Source organism: Prionailurus bengalensis, chromosome E3, assembly GCF_016509475.1.
Source record: "Prionailurus bengalensis isolate Pbe53 chromosome E3, Fcat_Pben_1.1_paternal_pri, whole genome shotgun sequence".
NCBI classification, from domain to species: domain Eukaryota; kingdom Metazoa; phylum Chordata; class Mammalia; order Carnivora; family Felidae; genus Prionailurus; species Prionailurus bengalensis.
Genome location: NC_057357.1, coordinates 2,665,394 through 2,685,181, shown reverse-complemented (window position 1 = coordinate 2,685,181; position 19,788 = coordinate 2,665,394). Strand labels below are relative to the sequence as shown.

Below are 19,788 nucleotides of genomic sequence, written 5' to 3'. Positions count from 1 at the left end.
CCACTGCCCCGCCTCGGGGCAGGGGTTCCTCAAGAGGATGTGTGTTGATGCATGTATTTAAACACCAGCACCGAGCCATCCGTGTCCTGGACTTTCCTGGATTGTGTCCAATTGGGGGAGGGGGGAATCCGGCAGGAGAGGAGGTGGCACTGTGGGAGGGGTGGGGCTACTCCAGCCAAGGCCAAGGGAGGTCAGTCAGAGCAGAGGGTGGCCTCCAGGGGGACCATCTGCACAGGATGGGGATGGGCAGGGGCTCATTCTGGGTGAAGGCTTCCAGGTGGGGGTGTGGTGGGCCTCTGAGGGTTTGGGGGAGGAGCCTGCAGGTAGGACCGGTGACAGGGGCTGGAGGGTGGCCTTTGTTATGGAAGCACAGAGGTCCCAGGGGTGGTGCTGTGTTCTGCCCTTTGCCTGTGAGGAGGGGATGGGTAGGGCCTGTGGCACCCCGGCCAATGTCCGGCCTGTGCCTGTGAGGGCAGACCCTGGGAGCCCGGAAGAGAGTGCTGTTGCAAGCACTGTGATGTGTATTGACACGCAGGGCGGGGTGGGGCAGGGCAAGGGCGGTGCCGGCTTCCAGGACCCTTAAGGTGAGACCCCCCTCCGTGATGGCCCCCCCGGCCTGTGACATGCCCCGATTCCTGCCCGGAGGCCCCTGGCTGCGGCCCGGGTCTTGGGAACACCCTCTGTGACTTGGGCGCGGCTGACGAGGTGGCCCTGGTACCGGCCCCACGGGGGCCTGCTTCCCTCCCACCCGCAGCTTGTGAGCAGGAGCGGTTGGGACCCAACGGGCCGTCCTGCCAGGGCAGAGATGGTAGGCACCCTCAGCCTGGAGGAGCACCGGAGGGTGCCAGCCCCCAACGCCCGTTGCGCCCCGGCAGGGCAAGGCCGTGGCCTGTGACTCCAGCTTCATGGCGTCACCCCGGTCTGCCCCTGGATGGTGCCTCCCTCCTGTGCCTCGAGGGGGAGGCCCGAGGCCCAGCCTCCAAACAGCTCCTGGCTCCCTGGGCCCCGGTGTTGCTCTGAAGTGTGGCTGCTCGGTGCCTCCCTGGTCAGGCAGGAGGGGCCCCCCCCAGGTGTGGGGGTGGCCAGGGATGGTGAGCCTGGTGGGAGACCTCCCGGGCCAGCGGGCTCCTGCGAGGGCAGGGAGACAGCCGCTGGGCGCCAGGGCGTCTGCGGCTCAGCCTCGCTTCCCAAGGGGGCCCTGAAGGGGGCAGGTGGGCATCCTCCCCCAGCAGCACCCCAGTGTTCAGGCCTGGGGAGGGAGGGCGTTTCGTCTCTACGGCACTTCCAGTGTGGACTGAGAGCCGGTGTGTGGTGGTGAACCTTCTGTGTGGGACTTACTTGGTCCCCCGCCCCCCCCATGAGGTGCACGTGGTCAGGCCCGGCCTACAGCGCTAACAGGCCACGTCTCCCACCCCAACAAGGGACGTGTGCTGAGGCCCCAGAGGTGCCATGACACCGGTCCTTCCTCCGTATCTTCTCTGAAGCCGGTTTCTTTACCAGTAAAATGGGGAAGGGGGCGCTGGGCCAGGTAGAACGGCGAGTGTGGCACCCAGGGGAGGCAGCGCTGGGCCGACGGCATGTGTCCCTGCTTCCCACGGGGGATGCTGACCTTGGTGCCAGGAGAGGGCCCGCGAGGGGGCACTTCCTCCTCCCCTGGTGACTCCTGGGACGTGGCTGGATAATTCTGGGCCCCTCGGGCTGCCCCGGCCCCAGGGGCTTGCAAAGGTGGCCAGGTCCAACTCAGTCTCTTGCGGGCCCTCACCGAGACCCTCCGCCAGCCTCTTCTGGGGAGAGCACTGCCCCCTTTTACGAAAGAGAAGACCGAGGCTCTGGGAGATGAGGGGCCTTCCTCGGCGACTTGGCCATCAGCAGCTGTGCTGGCCCTTCCCCGGGGGCCCCTGCCCACCCAGCACCTCCTTACTGGGCTTGGTCAGGGACCCCTGTTTGGACCTGTCCTATGTCCTGCCTGGGGCCCTGGGGCCCAGGAGGTGAGGGGCCCCCGCAGGGAGGGGCACAGGGCCTGGGAGGACCCCATGGCCGTGCCCGTCTGGCTTCTCCGAATGTGGCTTGGGTCCGGGACGGGGCTAAGGACGGGAGTCATTCGAGTGTTGGGAGCCTCTGTCCCCCGAGCTGGAGGACGGTCCGGTGGGAGCCCGGTGCCGGCGTCCGCACCTCCAGCGCCGCCTCCCGGCCTCCCACAGGCGCTGCTGCTGCTGGGGGCCGCCGCGCTGGCCTGCCTCGCCCTGGACCTCCTCTTCCTGCTCTTCTACTCTTTCTGGCTGTGCTGCCGGCGGCGCAAGAGCGAGGAGCACCTGGACGCCGACTGCTGCTGCACCGCCTGGTGCGTCATCATCGCCACGCTGGTCTGCAGGTGAGTGCGGGGAGGGGCCTGGCGGGGGGCGGGGCGGGGGGCGGGGCGGGGGGGCGCGGCAGGGAGGGGCGGCCCGATGGAGGCGGGGCCTGACCGGGAGGGGCGGGGCCGGGGCGGGCCAGCGAGGGGCCCGGCCGCGCCCTCAAGAGCCCCGCCCCGTCCCAGCGCCGGCATCGCCGTGGGGTTCTACGGCAACGGGGAGACCAGCGACGGCATCCATCGGGCCACCTACTCGCTCCGCCACGCCAACCGCACGGTGGCAGGGGTCCAGGACCGCGTGAGTGGCCGTCCGATGGGGAGGGGGGCTCTGTGCCTGCGCCCCGCGTCTGCGTGCGTGCCCGAGGGGTGGGCGTGTGCGCGGAGCGTGCCGGGAGTGGGTCTGCGCCCGGGCTCACCGGCCCCCGGCCCGGCGCAGGTGTGGGACACCGCGGCCGCGTTGAACCGCACGGCAGAGCCCAGCCTGCAGAGCCTGGAGCGGCAGCTGGCCGCGCGCCCAGAGCCCCTGCGCGCAGTCCAGAGGTTGCAGGGCCTTCTCGAGACGCTGCTGGGCCACACCGCGGCCATCCCCTTCTGGAGGAACCCGGCTGTGTCCCTGGAGGTGCTGGCCGAGCAGGTGGATCTCTACGACTGGTACAGGTGCGGCTGGCCCTCTTTTCTGTCCGCCCCACCTGGCCCCTACTGCCTGGGTGCTAGTCACCCTCCACGGGCTTGTGGCCTTCAGAGCCCGGTGTCACAGTTGTTATGGGTGGGACCGCCGTGTTCCCCGGGACTTCTTTTACCAGAACTGATGCCAGCCCCATATCCCGGAGCTGCCCGCGGATGCCCCTCTGGGCCCCAGGCCGTTCCCTCAGCTCTGCCATGCCTCCCCGAGCAATGCCCCCGTCCCTGCGCCCCACGCACACCCACACCCACCGTGTGCCCACAGGTGGCTGGGCTACTTGGGCTTACTGCTGCTCGACGTGGCCATCTGCCTGCTGGCGCTGGTCGGCCTCATCCGCAGCTCCAAGGGCATTCTGGTCGGGTGAGTCTGTGGGGTGGAGGGGCGGAGGGCAGGGGTGAGGCGCCCGCAGCACCTTCTCCCCTGAGGCGGCCCTTCCCTCCCCACCCCCATCTGTGGGTCTGGCCACGGGTTTCCCACCACGGAAGCCCGCTCCGGCAGTTCTCCTGGGGCCCTTGACCCGTGCCCCTGTGGCGGGCACATCTGCCCCGTCCGTCCTTGGTTCCTGCTGGGCTCCCTCCCCACTGAGCCTGCGTATCGTAACCCAGACACCTGAAGACCTGTCCGGGTCACCAAGTCATGGGGACACCAGAAAGTCAAGCTGGCCACGTCCCCGGCCTGGAGGCAGTCTGGGCTCGTCGCCCTGCTGTGCCGCCCACTCACCTGGCCACCTTGGGCCGGTGGCTTTTTGGCACTGATAACTGTCTCGTCCCCCGAAAGACGCGACAGTGCTAGCTGTCTGCGGGTAGCAGCTGTCGCTTCCTCACTGAACAGTTGAACAGCCGTGTCCTGCGCCCTCCCCGGGCCGGGCACGGGGAGAGACCAGTGAACAGGCGGGCCCCTGTAGCACCTTGTGTCGGGGGGGGGGGGCGCTGCTGTGGAGGAGAGGAGAGCAGGTGGGGGTGGGGGGACGTGCAGGGGGGCAGGCCAGTCTGCGGCGCGTGTGCTCCGCAAGGAGCCCCGGCAGGGAGGGGACTGGACGTCTGACCACCAGCACGTGGGCCTGCCGCGAGGGGCGTGAGCGGCAGCAGGGAGGCCTGAGTGCATGGACCGCAGGGACCGGGGAGGCAGGTGAGGCCGGGCCTTGGGCGAGGCAGGTGTGAGCCCCATGGGTCTGGCCCAGGCTAACGGGCCCCTCCGGCCACGCTGTGGAGAGCAGGGTGAGGGCTGAGACCTGCTGGCCGGGGGGGAAGCAGGGAGACCTTCCTTCCTGGCCCTCCCCTGAGCCCCACCCCAGCCCGCCCCAGATGGGAGGGAGACGCATCTGTGCCCAGCCTTCAGGTGGCTCTGGCTAAGGCCAGACCACGGAGGAGCCACAGCCCCCGTGAGGGCAGACCCCCCCAGATGTTCCCTGGGGACCCGGCCCTCTGGCCTGCAGCCACCCCAGCCTGGGGGTCGCTGATTGGCGTTCTTTGCTCCAAGGGTCTGCCTGCTGGGGGTCCTGGCCCTGGTCATCAGCTGGGGCGCCCTGGGCTTGGAGCTGGCCGTGTCCGTGGTGAGTGGCAGAGGGGAAGCGTGATCCCTGTGTGCTGGGCCTCGGCATGAGGCGGGGGGGCTGGGGAAAGTCATACTCCTCTCCCTTCCCGCCCTACCCTGGGGTATCGAGGTTCCGCGAGGAGTGGGGACCTTCCCATGGGCACACAGCAAGTCAGTGCGTCCCCACATCCCCATTTTATCTCTGGAGCTAAAAGTGAACCTGGGAGTCAGGCTCTATCCCTGAGAGCTGAAGGCTGTGGGGGCTTAGCCTGGTCACCCCATCTGCCTTGCCTGCACCCGTCCCAGGGCTCCAGCGACTTCTGTGTGGACCCCGACACCTACGTGACCAGGATGGTGGAGGAACACTCCGTGCTGAGTGGGGGTGAGTCTGAAGCCGGCACCCCAGCGGCCAGGCTGGGGAGACCCAACTGAGCGAGGACAAGGCATCCTCTCTCTCGTGGGCCCTTGGTCTAGGGGAGGCAGGACCCACGCACGTCAGGAAGCTAGTGAGTGAACAGGAACACCTGTGAGTGGTGGGGGGTGGGGGGCTCTGAGAATGAGGACAGGTGCTGTGTGAGGCCAGATGACAGGGGAGGGGTGACGGTGGAGGTGGGTGACAAGGGAGCAGCAAGTGACGACAGGCTACTTCAGAGCAGACAGCGTGGCCTACCAAAGAGGTAGCATTTAAATTGAGCCAGGGAAGGCTGTGTGTCTTGTGCAAAGGCACTGGGGCAGAGACAAACCCAATGTGTTTGTAAGGCAGAAAATAGATCCACTGTGAGAGGAGAGGATGGGGAGGCCAGCAGGGACAGGTCGAGGAAAGGAACTTGGGCTTAATTCCAGGGGGTCCGTTGGAAGTGGGAAGCCTGGAAAAGACATGGCCCATGATTCAGTTTCTTTTTCAAAGTTTCTTTGGGCTGTGGGAGCAACACGGAGGTCAAGCAGGAAGGCAGGGAGGTTGCTGAAGTTCTCCAGGCAGGGGGCAGGTGCCTTGAGCCAGCAGGGCGAGAGGTGAATGGGGACATGCCGTGAGGGAGCGTGATGGGGCTTCTGAAGAAGCAGGATGTAGGGAGGGAGGAACTGAGGCCCTGTTCTCTGTCTGAGCGGCTGTCCTCACAGGAGCCGTGGACTGAGCTGGGGGCAGAGAGCGTGTGTGGGGCTGGGTGCGTGTTGACCATCCCAGGAGGCAGGTGCAGGTGGGACTGGGCTCGGGCGCGGCCAGAGCTGGACGGTGCTAAGCTCATTGTTTGCCTTTGCTGTGAATACCGCGTGCTCCTTGAGAGGAGAGTCGAGGGACCGTCCCCCCAGGGATAGGAGTTCTGCGTGGCCTTAAAGCACTGGCCCTCACGGGACTGTCTTCTCCTCTTTGCCCGAGAAAGCCACGGAGAGGAGCCTGTGGTCAGGTTTTTAGCTTCTTTGGTTGAAGGAACCGTTTCCATCTAAGCCAGAGGAGCCCCCACAGTGGGGGAAGGTGGATGTGCCCAGCTCAGAGCTGGCAGGACTGGTGACAGCCGTTACCACCGCTGTCCCTGGCCCTGGTGCCATCAGCCTTTCGGGTCCTCGCTGCTCAGGGCTCTGGGGCCATTGGCAAGTGCGAGCAGCCCCCGGCCTCACATGAGTACAGGCTGCTGCCTGCGAGCCACAGTCCGCCCCTCACGGGCCAGGCAGAGCCAGGTGGCCCACGTGAAGTGGGTTTTCACTTAAGCTTGGTGACAGCCCAGGCCCGAGGAGTCAAGTGCAGGAGCCCCGTGGGAAGCTGCCCCAGACTGCGGCCAGCCCTGCACTTAAGCCCTTGCTCCTGGTCCCTCCCCATCTTGCACTGGGCCCCGGAGGGACCCCAGAAGGGAGGCACCTGGAACTCCAAAGCCAGTGTCCACTGCTTCAGGGAAGGGTCCTGAGGGGCCAGAGAGCGTTGTGCGGGGCGCGGGCGCAGGCAGAGTCCAGGGCTCCTCCCTCAGCTGCAGGCAGGCTCGGGTGTTCTAGGGTTTTTTGAATCCGAACCGTAAGTGAATCCCCACCTTTGGACATCGGACGCTGGACGGACACCTGTTTTAAGGGCGATGAGACAGGCAGGCCCCCCGAGTCCTGGGTGCTCCAGGCTGCAATGTATGGGCTGTGTCACCTCCTCTTTGGGGCGATGCTCTGACCCAAGAACTATTATTCTGCCCAAGTGACCCCCGAGCAGATGCATCCCCGGGCGTCTTCTGACCCCTTGCCTACCTCCGGTGCCCTGTCTGCTGCTCCAGAGGGAGGGGAGGGACAAGGGCTGCACCCAAGAGACCGCTGTGCGTGCTGCAGGGACGCTGCCCAGGGCGGAGGGTCTGGGCGCTGGCCCCGGGCTCTCTGGAGGCCACATCCCCTCTCACGTGTGCTCGAATGCACACAGGCACCACTTGCAGACACACGCACGCACGGACGCACACATGTAGGCACACAAGGTACACGCAGACGGACGGCCTCACTCGGCCACCCCGACCTCTCTCTGCAGAGATCTTGGAGTACTACTTGGCCTGCTCGCCCCGTGCCTCCAACCCCTTCCAGCAGGTGAGTGCCGGGGGTGCTCCTGCCCCGGTGCGGGCGGGAGGGGGCCACACGGGCCCTGACCCCCACGGCCCCCAACCCCTCTCAGACGTGATTGGACCCTGGGACCCGAGGAGCAGCCGGATGAAGGCCACACTGACATCACTAACTGCCCCTGGGGTCAGCGCCCTGATGCCCTCGGTGCAAGCCTTTTGGGGTGGACGGCCTACCGCCCCGAAATACCTGGGATTCCTTTCATTTCTTGGGTTCCCCTGGGTGGCCCTGCAGAGCGAAGCCAAGCGTCGCCCTGCGGGAGGGGTCCCGTGCCCACTCTGGAATGACGGGACAGGTGTCATCAGGGTGGAGTTTGGAGGGAAACCCTTCGGCCCCCTGCCTGTCACTCCACGTGACTGCATGGCCCTCTGGGGTCCTGAAAACCACCTGTTTCAGAGACACCATGTTTTTGGTGATCTGTCTCATCTCTGCATACGTGGGCAGGCTTGCGGGGAGCCAGGGAGGGGTGTCCCGCGGGCCCACAGAGCAGAGTGCCCACGCGCTGGCGCAGGCCCGGGGCAGCGGGACTGGCAGACCCGTTGGGGGGGGGGGTGGCCCTGGGGTGGGAGAGACGGGCTGCCCCTGCCCCTGCCCGTCAGCTGCCTCTCTGTGGAGCAGAAGCTGTCTGGCAGCCACAAGGCGCTGGTGGAGATGCAGGGCGTCGTGGCCGAGCTGCTGAAGACCATCCCCCGGGAGTACCCGGCCACCAAGGTGAGTGGGTGGGCGGCGGGCCAGCTGGCGAGCTAGAGGGCTAGATGCTGCGAGGGGCAGTGCCCCCTGCCGGGCTCCTGTGGAGGTCCCTGCCTCTTCCACACTCTTCCCGGTGGTGCCCTCCCTTCTCCCCTGTGTCCACCCTTCATCTCCCTGGACAATTGTGGGAGGCTTTTAAAAACAGGTCTGTTTCTTCTTTTTAACGTACGTACGTGTATACGTATTTCTCGACGTTTATTTTGAGAGAGAGAGAGAGCGAGCGCGCGAGCGGGGGAGGGGCAGAGAGAGAGAGGGAGTCACAGAACCCGAGGCAGGCTCCAGGCTCCGAGCCGTCAGCACAGAGCCCGACACGGGGCTGCAACCCACGAGCTGTGAGATCATGACCTGAGCCGAAGTCGGACGCTCGACCGACTGAGCCCCCCAGGCACCCCTCTGTTTTTTATATTTAAAGTAATGCATGCTGTTTGAATTAAAAGAAATAAGGAATAATAAGGAAAATAGGGACAGATGGGGGAACAAAGGAAGGCCCGCCCCCGAGCCCGTAGGGGTGTTCCGGGAATTGGAGGGCTGATGTTCCGGGACCTGAGCACTTCACCCCACACCTTTGCTACCATGCTCCTGGCAAATCCCAGGCTCCCCGTAGGTGCCGGTCAGCACATGGGATCCCTGCCCGGCCCGTGCACACCACTGCAGAGTGGGCACGGCTCGGCTCTCAGCCTTTTTTGTGTGACCAGCTGGATCTTCTGTAGTAAACTCACGAAATTTAAGTTAAAAGAGCGCATGCGTGTTACAGTTACTTCCTATTTCTGGTATGGCCGGGGCGTCCCCTGGGCGTTTTGCAATCGAGCGGATAGGTAGGTACGTCCTTGTGCCGGGGCCGCCAGAACAGACCGCACGCCGGGGGCTCAGACAGCAGAGATGGATTTCCCGACACTTCTGGAGGCTGGAGGTCAGGGGCACGGGCCAGGGCACGGGCAGGGCTGCGACCTCCTGAGGCCTCTCTCCATGGCGTATCGACACCACGTTCTCGTGTCCTCACGCCCGCGTCCCTCTGCGCGTGTCTGTGCCCCGACCTCTTACAAAGACGTCAGTCCTAGTGGATTGGGGCCCACCCTCGTGACCTCTGCTTACCCTAACTACCTCCTTAAAGGCTCCGTCTCCAAATACGCATTTTGAGGTATTGAGGGTTAGTAACGCATATGCAACGTGAATTTGGGGAGCGGGGACGTAATTCAGCCCCTAATAAATAGTGAGTTTTGTCATCCTGAAATCCATTTCTGACTCACAGAGCGTTCCTCGCATATGTGTTATAAAAGGCAGTGCTGGGGGGACCCGGGGTGGCTCAGTCGGTTGAGCGTCTGACTTCGGCTCAGGTCATGATCTCGCAGGTTGTGAGTTCAAGCCCCGCGTCGGGCTCTGTGCTGACAGCTGGGAGCCCGGAGCCTGTTTCAGATTCTATGTCCCTCTCTCTGCCCCTCCCCTGCTCGCGCTCTGGCTCTGGCTCAAAAATAAATAAACATGAAAAAATAAAAAGGCAGTGCCAGGTCCAGTGGTCGATCTAGAGGAGTTGCTGTCGACCCTGAAATGTGTCTGTGAGGTCATCTCTCCACGGAGAAGATGTGGCTGGAGGTGCCCACGTACACACAGACACACGTGTGCACGCACAGACATGCACACACATGCTACAGGATCCGGCTCGTTCTGTACAGAGGGTTCGGATGGCGTTTTGTCATTTAAAATGCCATGAACGCTTTCCCTTTCGCCCTTCTGTAAACTGAGATTTGCAAAAGAACCAGACCCCCGTCAGAAGACACGTGGGCATTTGCCGCCTCTCCTGTCTTGACAGGCATCGGTGGCTCCTACTTTTCCGCTCCACTCGAATCCTCAACAGTCCCCCTGAGGCCAGGGCACAGACTCTGGGGTCATCGTTTCTAGAAGCCCGGGGTCCTCAACGCCTGTTCCAAGACCACGGGTGTGGGTGGACAGATACATGGGGGCTCCCAGGGGCCTGTCCTCCTGACTGGTGCTGACCTTGTGTGGCGCGTGTCCCCCCAGGACCCCCTGCTCCGTGTCCAGGAGGTGCTGAACGGCACAGAGGTGAATCTGCAGCACCTCACCGCCCTGGTGGACTGTCGCAGCCTGCACCTGGTGAGGGCCGGCCTGGGGGGGAGGCCCCCCAGGGGCCACAACGAGGGGGGGGGGATGGGGGATAGGAGGGAGCAGCTGGGGATATGGAGCAGGAAGGAGCAGCTGGGGGCAGGAGGGAGCAGTGGGGGGCAGCAGGGAGCAGCTAGGGGCAGGAGGGAGCAGCTGGGGGGCAGAAGGGAGCAGCTGGGGGGCAGAAGGGAGCAGCTGGGGGGCAGGAGGGAGCAGCTGGGGGGCAGGAGGGAGCAGCGGGGGGCAGGAGGGAGCAGCTGGGGGGCAGAAGGGAGCAGCTGGGGGGCAGGAGGGAGCAGCTGGGGGGCAGGAGGGAGCAGCGGGGGGCAGGAGGGAGCAGCTGGGGTTATGGAGCAGGAGGGAGCAGCTGGGTGCAGGAGGGAGCAGTGGGGGGCAGCAGGGAGCAGCTAGGGGCAGGAGGGAGCAGCTGGGGGGCAGGAGGGAGCAGCTGGGGGGCAGAAGGGAGCAGCTGGGGGCAGGAGGGAGCAGCTGGGGGGCAGAAGGGAGCAGCTGGGGGCAGAAGGGAGCAGCTGGGGTTATGGAGCAGGAGGGAGCAGCTAGGGGCAGGAGGGAGCAGCTGGGGTTATGGAGCAGGAAGCAGCAGCTGGGGGCAGGAGGGAGCAGCTGGGGGCAGGAGGGAGCAGCTGGGGGCAGAAGGGAGCAGCTGGGGGGCAGAAGGGAGCAGCTGGGGGCAGAAGGGAGCAGCTGGGGGCAGGAGGGAGCAGCTGGGGTTATGGAGCAGGAAGCAGCAGCTGGGGGCAGGAGGGAGCAGCTGGGGGCAGGAGGGAGCAGCTGGGGTTATGGAGCAGGAAGCAGCAGCTGGGGGCAGGAGGGAGCAGCGGGGGGCAGGAGGGAGCAGCGGGGGGCAGGAGGGAGCAGCTGGGGGACAGAAGGGAGCAGCTGGGGTTATGGAGCAGGAGGGAGCAGCGGGGGGCAGGAGGGAGCAGTGGAGGGCAGGAGGGAGCAGCTGGGGGCAGGAGGGAGCAGCTGGGGGGCAGGAGGGAGCAGCTGGGGGGCAGGAGGGAGCAGCTGGGGTTATGGAGCAGGAAGCAGCAGCTGGGGGCAGGAGGGAGCAGCGGGGGGCAGGAGGGAGCAGCTGGGGTTATGGAGCAGGAAGCAGCAGCTGGGGGCAGGAGGGAGCAGCGGGGGGCAGGAGGGAGCAGCTGGGGTTATGGAGCAGGAGGGAGCAGTGGGGGGCAGGAGGGAGCAGCTGGGGTTATGGAGCAGGAGGGAGCAGCTGGGTGCAGAAGGGAGCAGCTGGGGTTATGGAGCAGGAGGGAGCAGCAGGGGGCAGGAGGGAGCAGCTGGGGTTATGGGGCAGGAGGGAGCAGCTGGGGGGCAGGAGGGAGCAGCTGGGGGCAGGAGGGAGCACCTGGAAGGGCAGCGGGAACAGCGGGTAGTAGCTTGAGGGTCAGGGGAACAAATGGGAGCAGCCGGGGGTGTGGGGCCTCAGGAGAACGGGAGCTGACCGGAGGGTGGTGAAGTCCAGGGCGGTCCGGGCTGCCGCGTGCCGGGCCGAGGCTCTGGCGCGTCCCGTCTCAGCCCGCCCTCCCTGTCTCCCTCCCGGTCCGTGTGGCCTCAGGACTACGTGCAGGCCCTGACGGGCTTCTGCTATGACGGCGTCGAGGGCCTCATCTACCTGGCCCTCTTCTCCTTCGTCACAGCCCTCATGTTCAGCTCCGTTGTCTGCAGTGTGCCACACACCTGGCAGCAGAAAAGGTGAGGGGCTCAGAGCTGGCCTCAGGCCATCCCGCGTGCCGGGTGTTTTAGGGACGCGCCTCTGGACACCCGTGTTCTGGCGCCCGGAGACAGGAGCAAACGCCCCCTCTGCTCCGGACACTCTGCAAGCCTCCGCAGCGCTCTGCGAGTAGAGAGGAGCTCCCGGCCCAGGTGACGTGCGAGTCCAGAGCAGGCGGGGAGAGCCGGGGCGTCCTTGCTGCCGGTGCTGGCTCCGTGTCCCACACCCTTCCCCGCCTCTGACCGGCTGGCCTCGGGGTGTCTTGTCCGTCTCCCCGCCCCGGGGCGTAGATGTGCAGGGCTTGTGTGTGGAAAGAGCAGCTGGTTGGCCGTGGGGACTCGGAGCTTCCACAAGGGAAGGCCCCAGGTGGCCACGGCCTCCGTGGCCCGTTTAGCCGGGTGACCGGGATGGCCGCTACTACCCACGGGGCCGTGACGCTCTTGTCTTTGAAGTGGGGTGCCCGGGAGCCCCTGCCTTAGTCTCCCTGATCAGTACTAGGTTGAGTGGTCTCCAGAGGAACCGGGCCCATCGCCTTGCCTGGGCCCCACACTTCATCGCCCAGAGTCCCCGCCTCCCTTCCCGCTCATTTGGGCCGTGGCTGCTTCTTGGTGGCCTGGCTCAGAGGACAGGCAGCTTAGCTCAGATCTCTTCCCTCTGTTGTTTGCTGTGGTGATCCTGCCAGTAGTGGTGTTAGTGATGATGATGGTGGTGGTGGTGGTGGTGACGATGGTGATGACGGGGACAACGGGGGTGGCGATGATGGTGATGGTGGTGGTGGTGGCGGCGGTAATAACGATGGCAGCCGTAGGGAAGTGGCTGAGAGGACAGACCTGGAATCACGTTCCCTGGATCCAGATCCCGGTTCTGCCTTTGCTTATAGGATGACCCCGGGCAAGTCACTTGAGCACTCTGGGCCTCGGCGCCCTAACTGTAAACGCGGGTTGTAAAGAGCCCGCCTCTCGGGGTCGGGTAGGCACTAGATGAACCACTGCGTGTAAGGGCTTAGCCCCGGGCACGGCTGGGAATGGACACATTCGCCAGCTGCTACCACTGTCCTGCTCCTCTCGCCGCAAGGGGCTCAGAGAGGACGCTGTACGCTCGCGGTCACCCAGCTGGCGGTCAGGAGGCGGGACAGGAGCGCAGGCCTGGCTGACCTAGGCCAACACCACCAGGCAGCCCCGCCTCGGGTCCGGTCTGGGAGCGTACCGGACGCGCGGGGCCTGCGGGTGCGCCAGAGCCCTGGCCCCGGCCGCCCGCCTTGCCTCACCTCGCCCCACCTCGCCCCGCCTCGCCCTGCAGCTCCCCGGGCACAGTGGGTAGGAAACGTGCAGCAGAGCAAGAGGGCTGGGCTCAGGCCTCCCGGGGACGCACAGTCCCCATGGGCTCAGGCCACCCAGAGATGCAGGCAGAGACCTGCAGGGCCAAGAGAGGCCACCCCCACTTCCGGGCACCCCACTCTCTGCCCCGCGGGAGGGACCGTGGCCCCTCGTGCTCATAGGCAGACCGCATCCGGGTGTACAGGCTGAGGCACGGGGCCCTCGGCGCCCCCGTCTCAGAGGATGAAGCCAGGGTGACCTGCCCACGGTCCCGTAGTCCATACCTGACCAAGCCGGGGTCGGAACGAGGTGTGTCTGCATCCGAGCCGACCCCACACGGGCCTGGCGGCTGGCCGCCTCGGGTCCGGGTCTGAACCCGCGCCGGGTGTCCTTCCCTGCAGAGGCCCCGACGAAGACGGGGAGGAGGAGGCGGCCCCGGGGCCCAGGCAGGCACACGACAGCCTCTACCGCGTGCACATGCCCAGCCTGTACAGCTGCGGGAGCAGCTACGGCAGCGAGACCAGCATCCCAGCTGCGGCCCACACCGTCAGCAACGCCCCGGTCACCGAGTACATGTGAGTTGGGCCGGGAGCCGGAAGGGGGGTGGGTAGGCGGGGACGGGGGCGCAGGCCGTGCGGAGCTCCGTGTGCCCCGCTGCGGGAGAACCTGGGAGGGCCAGAGCAGGGGCCGGTCGGGCAGTCAGAAGGGGCCTCCCTGGGCGCTGCCCGGGCTCTGGGTGGGGTCGCCCAGGCAAACCAGGCTCGCGGCCACGATGAGGCTACTCGGTTAGCTGGAGGGTGTGTGCGAAGGGTGTGGGGATGCCCTGGCCGACAGCCCGGGGCCGGCCGCGTGGTGGGCGGGCATCCGGGTGGGCTCTGGCTGCGCCGAGGCAGCCTTGGGTCGAGCCCTGGGTTACTGTGCCAGGGTCACGGGCGCCTCAGGCCCTTGCTGGGGGCCGCATCCAGGGTGGCGACGAGAACGCACAGGGCTGGAGAGGGCCGGGCACAGGTAGGTGGGCACAGAGTCTGCCTGGCTTCAGAAGGGTCTCTGCTCGGCCGGCGGCCGCTCACAGCCCCTCTCCCCTCACGACCGCAGGAGCCAGAATGCCAACTTCCAGAACCCCCGCTGTGAGAACACGCCCCTCATCGGACGCGAGTCCCCGCCGCCCTCAGTAAGTCTCAGGCCGGGGCGGGGGTGCTGCGCGGCTGCCTTGGCGGTCATGTCGCTCTCGCGGGCAGTGCGGGCCCGGCGGGGTGGCGAGGAGCCTCCAGTGCTGGGGCCGGAGGAGGCGGGGCCGGGTGGGCCCACGAGCTGGCCTTGAAGGTACCCTGTGCCCCAGCCGCCTGGCGGGCCAGCTCGACCCTCAGGGGCCCTGGCTTCTCCTTTCTCACGCGGGCCCACTTCCTTTCACTTCCTCCGTTGACTCCCTGAGCTCGGCCCGGGACTCAGCCTCTGGCACTTCCAGCCGCTGTCCCCTCTGGCCTCGCTGAGACAGAAAAGAGGGGACAGGGTGGTTTGGCACCCAAGAGAAGGAAGTTGCAGACTGACGGGCCCCGGTGGCCTTGCTGGACGAGGTGGGCTGCAGAGGACAGGGCCAGAGAGGCTGAAGGCCACCCGCCTTCAGAGGTGGGCGCGTGTGCGGTGGCCCCGTCCTGCCCTGCAGCCGCCGGGGCGCCCTCGACCCGGACCAGGGCCGTGTGGGCTCGCGGGCCAGGTAGCCCTCGTCATCGACACCGTGCTCTGGCCCCCCACAGCCTGCTGCGGGCGGGGCCTACACCCCGGCGTTGAGGCCGCCCTCTCTCTCTCTCTCTCCTGCACCCCTCCCGCCCCGGGCCCTCCTAGTGCTATCTGGCAGGCTGGCAGTTTAAGCCCATGGATAGTGCCCGAACGCTGTGGTGGCCGTGCCCTCAGAGTGACAGGTACTGACCCGCCCCAGGTGCCCTGCCCTGCACCGCCTGCCCACTGCGCCTCTCTCCGCCTCATGCTGTCGGCTCACTGCTACCCCCTCACCAGCGCGGGCCCTGGGCCCACGTGACGCGCCCCAGCTCAGCAGCTGCCGGGCCAGCTCCGGGTCCTTACAAGCCTGTGAGCTCGTGAGCCCCCAGCCCAACCAGAGACTCGTGCCGGCCTCCGGCCCGTGACCCCTCACCTCAGGGGCAGTGAGCCCCCTCCCTGCCCCCGGCCCAGCTGCAGATGGCCCCGGCCCCTCTTGTCACCTCCCAGCAAGGAGACCATCTACCAGGCCCCTGGGTGTGCCTGCGCCTGGCGCCTGGGCTCAGGGAGGCAGAACACGGGTGAGGTGGCACCCCGGGGTGCCCTTGGGGTGCCACCGTGCATGTTCAGAGGTGCACACAGGCGCATGCAGGCAAGCGTGCAAGCTGTCCCCGGCCGTGCCCACACGTCTGTGCGGGCCTGCTTGGGCTCCTTCAGGGCTCTGGGGTGCCGTCCCCCTCCCCTGCCGCTTGCCCGGGGGACGACACGGCTCCCTGGTGCCCACTGCTCCTCCCCCTGATGCTGTGTCCTGGCCGGCCGCCCGGCACTCTCGCCTTCTTCCCCACCTGGAGTGCCAGGAGGGCTCTAGGGACCAGGGAGCATCGTCCCTCCCCATCTGGGGACTCGGGAGGGGTCAGCGCAGGGCTGTGGGGTCAGCCTGCGCAGGCTCCCTGACCCCGGCAACCCTTGGCACTTGGCCTGGCCTTCGTCCGCGTCCCCTTGGGCTTGTGGCCCTTTGCACCCCGCCTGGCCGCAGCACACGCCTCCTGTGTGTGTGCTCATCGTGAGCGACCCCTGCGCACGCGTGCGCGCGCGCGCACACACACACGCTTCAGGTTGGACGAGTGGCGGCCAAGACACACCGTCCGTGCCCTCCCTCCAGGCACCTCTGTCCCTGCGTCTAGGAGCTGGGAGGAGTCCGCAGCCCCACAGCCCATGTGACCTTCGGGGCCTCCTTTCCTGGGGCGATGGGGCAGAGTGGCCGTGGGGCCTCCTCCTTCCCAGGGCCTGACCCGCTCTCAAAGCCTGACTCCACCCTTGCATGATGGTCTCCCGCTGGGGCAGGAGTCTCCACGCGTCCCCTCAGCCCAGCCCTGGAAGGCAACCTCGACTGAGTGCGCTCCTGTGCCCGGGAGGGGAGCCTGGGGCGTGGGGGCTGGCCTCCGCTCGTGGAGCCCGCCGGCCACTCCCGAGCCCCTCCACCGGGGCTCCGTCAGCCGGGCCACCGCCCTCCTGTCCCACCTCGGGTTGCTCCTGGCTCACCTCACCAAGGCCCTCGTGTGGCTGCGTCCGCTGCCCTGCTGACCCCCTCTTCCCCTTGTCTCCCTCCAGTACACCTCCAGCATGAGAGCCAAATACCTCGCCACCAGCCAGCCTCGCCCCGACTCCAGCGGCAGCGGCCACTAGACCGCCCCGGCCGGCCACCCGCCCGCCTGCCCGCGTGCCAATCGCCCCGCCCTCCCCATGCCAGCACTGCCGCTTCCACCCGCGACCACTCGCCGGACCCTCCGCACGCACGCCAGGCCCGCTGCCGGCTCCTTTGCGGCCCCCCTCCCCTCCCCTCCCCTCCCCTCCCCTCCTCGCAGGGGCATGGAGATGAGGAACTCTGGGCCCGCGCCCTCTCCTCGGGCCACGCGCCTGGACGCCTGCGAGCGATGCCACCGACGCGGGGCCCTGGCCCCCCACGCCTGTCCGCCTCTGAGGACCTGCGTTTGCAGAGCCCTTCCCTGGGCCGGCCCCGGCGCCGTGTCCCTGCCACCTGCCCTGCAGCACGCCGACCCTGTGGACGCCCGCGTTCTCCGGCTCGCACCCCAGCCTGCCCCTCCCCTCCCGCAGCTCTGTGTTCCCGAGGCTTCTGTCCACAGGCTGTGCGGCGCCCCCCGCTGTGCCCGGCACCCGGAGGGGCCTAGGCTCGCACCCGCCCGCCGGGCTCCTGTGCGGAGAGCCCCCGGGGCGCCTCCGTGGCTCTTCCTTTTCTCTCCACCTGAACACAGGCCCCTCCGGGAGGCTCCGCTTCCTCTGCCTCCGGCCCAGCACTGCTCTCTCCCTCAGCGCCCACCCTGCCCGCGGGGCCCAGCCCCCCACAGCGGCGGGAGGACGGCAGGGGCCGCACACTCAGTGCTGGCCACCTTCTTGGTGCCAAACCCCCTCCCCCACCCCAAGACTTGGCAGCTTGTCTGGTTCGTTTTTGCACTAACCACCTTTGTCACCCTAGGGCAGGCGGACTGCGGGCCGGGCAGCCCTCCCTTCTCGGTTCCCTCTCTGTCTAGGACAGGCGCGGTGTCCCGTGCCGGGCCGTGGGGCTGGACCCGAGCTGGCTGTGAGCGTGCCCTCGGCCCCTGCTGCCCCTCTTGGGACTAACCACTAACCTCACCCAGCCTCCGCGGGCACCCCTGGCCGATCCAGAGCCGGCAAGTGTCACCCTGAGTCCGGGCCAGAGATGAGGCCTAAGCCGGCCGGCTGGGAGTCAAGCTGGAGTAACCGTTTCTTCTCGGGGTGCTGCTGGGGAAAGGGCTGTAGACTGACAGGCAGCCCAGGAGCCTCGAGAGCCGTCCCTGGGCAGGTGCTGCCCCAGGATGACTGTGTCCTAGGGAACGAATGTCCCTTAGGCTGTAGGACCGAGGTCCCTGCGGCCTCAGTCTCCCTACCTGTGAAGTGGGAACAAGGCTTCCCTAAGGTGCTTTGGCTTTAGTGTACAATGTTTGCTGTGTTTCCTGCCATGGAGGGTGGGCCACCCCCAAATCAGGATGGGAAGTCCCCCGCCAGTCCCAGTCTTGGCCTAGCCAGCCTGAAACGGAGAGGCTCTGGCCTGTGTGTCAAGCCAGGGGCAGCAGAGTACCACCGACAGGCACGTGTGAGGGCCCGGGCCAGGGTCCTGCGGTGGGAGGTGGGCAGCTGGCCAAGCAGCTTACAGACATGTGGGCTCTTCCTTCCAGAGCGGGGGCGATGCCCTGCCCCGGGACAGGCCCGGGGACAGGCCGCCTGCCCTTCCTCCACGATCCTCTCTCTGTGCTGGTGTCTGGGACCAAAAGGGCAGGTGGGCTGGAGGCCAGGCCACATCTGCCCCGCCCCTGGGGCAAACCGCTGAGCCGGGGAGGGAGGGAAGTGAGCAGGCAAACACTGGGGTGCCCCAGGTGGTCCTGGCGTCTGAGCCCGTGGGCATGGGCAAACCTCACCGCAGGGCACTGTGTGCCCCGGGCCCGGCCCAGCCGTTGTTCTGGGCGCCCGCGGCACACCTGCCCAGCTTTTCCTCCGGGCTCCACCGGTGCCGAGAGCGTTCCGGGCCCGGGGTCGGGGGGAGGCCCCGGCAGCCCCGCCCGGGTGCAGCCGCTCTCCACCGCTGCTCAGAAGCACAGTCGGCTGACCGCGGCCCTGGGAGGCCGCCCGCAATGTGAATGTACATAGCATGAGAGGCGGGCGCTGCCCGGACAGGCTGTGGACCGCGGCTGTCCTGGGAGTACCCTCCGTGCGTCGTGTGCGTGAGTGCCTGCCCCATCTGTGACGTCCTCACGTTCTTCTACTCACCGAGGTTGGAGAAAGGAAAAGGAGAGTGATTCCGAGGGGCTCACACCCAAGCCTCAGTCTCTGGAGGGGAGCAAGTCCTACCATTGGTTTCCTTTCGTTCCAAGTGTTCAGGGTCCCCTTCCTAACCCCCATCCCAGTGACTTCTCCACATCCCTTCCCAACCCTGCACCACTGGGCCTCGCTTCCCACAGGCCCTTGACAAAGTGGGTAGCAGGTGGGAGGGAGGGTTCCCCCGGGGCCTTGAAGCGCCCCTTCCCCCCCCCCCCCCCCCAGCAGGGTCCAGCTGGCTCCCAGGCCCCGGACAGGCTGGGCAAGTGGGAGGCAGGGTCCGACCGGGACACCTGGCTGATGGGACTCCCCGTGCCAGCATCCACTGCCCCTGGGTCCCCTGCCACATCACCCACCCCATCTCACTATGCAATTCCAGCCCAAGTACCATCCCCTCCCTACCCAGGACCCCTGCCCAGCCCCAGACTGGTGGGGGCCTCCCTGGGGCGCAGCTGCGGGGCAGGCAGGGGGTGGGCAGGGACGTTCTATTTAGCTGTGATGGTTGCGTCTGTGCCACTTTGTTACATATAACCTGTCATTCAATATGATTTTGTTAAGACTCCGACCCTCCCGGCCCCTCTCCTGGCCCTGCACCCTCTCCCCAGTGTGATTAGTGCCCTGAGCGGGAAGGGGGAACTGAGGCCTGAACCATTCGGCATCTTCCTCCAGAATCTTCCTCCGACCTCCATAGGGCCAAGGCTGTATGTGCTGTCGCTGTGTTTTTATTTTTATTTTTGGTTTTGGTTTTGGTTTTTTTTTAACTGGGTTTGGGGTTTGATTTTTATTTCTTTGGGGGCTTTATTTTTCTTGGCAAATAACTAAAAATCTCGTCAATGTAATTTCTGTGGTTTCTATTCAGCTTGGGTTTCATGTTTTAAAATAAACACATTTTAAAAAACAAGCCTCTCTTCCTGAGTTGATTGGGCTCCTGCCGGAATTTGTGGACAGTGTGGTCACATGTTGGGAGCCAAAAGACCCCCGGGGGGTGGGGGAGGCCCAGTCCTGGCCGGGGAGCCCACCCAGGTGGGGCTTCATGAGATGGGCACGAACAGTGGTCTTGACACCTTAAAAGCCTCACCCTGCAGTCTGGACGTGCACTGGAGCAGCCCGGGGGGACGGGATGCCTGTGTGGAGGCCCCTCCGGCCACCTGGAGAGGTGACA

The 19,788-nt window shown here is 66.4% G+C and overlaps 1 protein-coding gene across 2 annotated transcripts in view; it reads left to right on the top strand.

The window, feature by feature from the left end:
• Positions 1-19,527, top strand: part of TTYH3 (tweety family member 3) — a 31,438-nt gene extending 11,911 nt beyond the window's left edge. Inside the window, exons 2-15 of one of the 2 annotated variants that reach the window (XM_043559556.1) lie at positions 2,202-2,371; positions 2,537-2,648; positions 2,787-3,007; positions 3,297-3,392; positions 4,512-4,584; positions 4,872-4,947; positions 7,054-7,109; positions 7,758-7,850; positions 9,906-9,998; positions 11,590-11,726; positions 13,463-13,636; positions 14,157-14,232; positions 14,904-14,980; positions 16,386-19,527. In XM_043559556.1, the coding sequence (XP_043415491.1) occupies positions 2,202-2,371; positions 2,537-2,648; positions 2,787-3,007; positions 3,297-3,392; positions 4,512-4,584; positions 4,872-4,947; positions 7,054-7,109; positions 7,758-7,850; positions 9,906-9,998; positions 11,590-11,726; positions 13,463-13,636; positions 14,157-14,232; positions 14,904-14,980; positions 16,386-16,401 (1,470 nt within the window). In that variant the 3' untranslated portion in view covers positions 16,402-19,527. The remainder of the gene's footprint in view (positions 1-2,201; positions 2,372-2,536; positions 2,649-2,786; positions 3,008-3,296; positions 3,393-4,511; positions 4,585-4,871; positions 4,948-7,053; positions 7,110-7,757; positions 7,851-9,905; positions 9,999-11,589; positions 11,727-13,462; positions 13,637-14,156; positions 14,233-14,903; positions 14,981-16,385) is intronic. The other variant, XM_043559557.1, reaches the window with a different exon arrangement.
• The last annotated feature ends 261 nt before the right edge of the window (positions 19,528-19,788 follow it).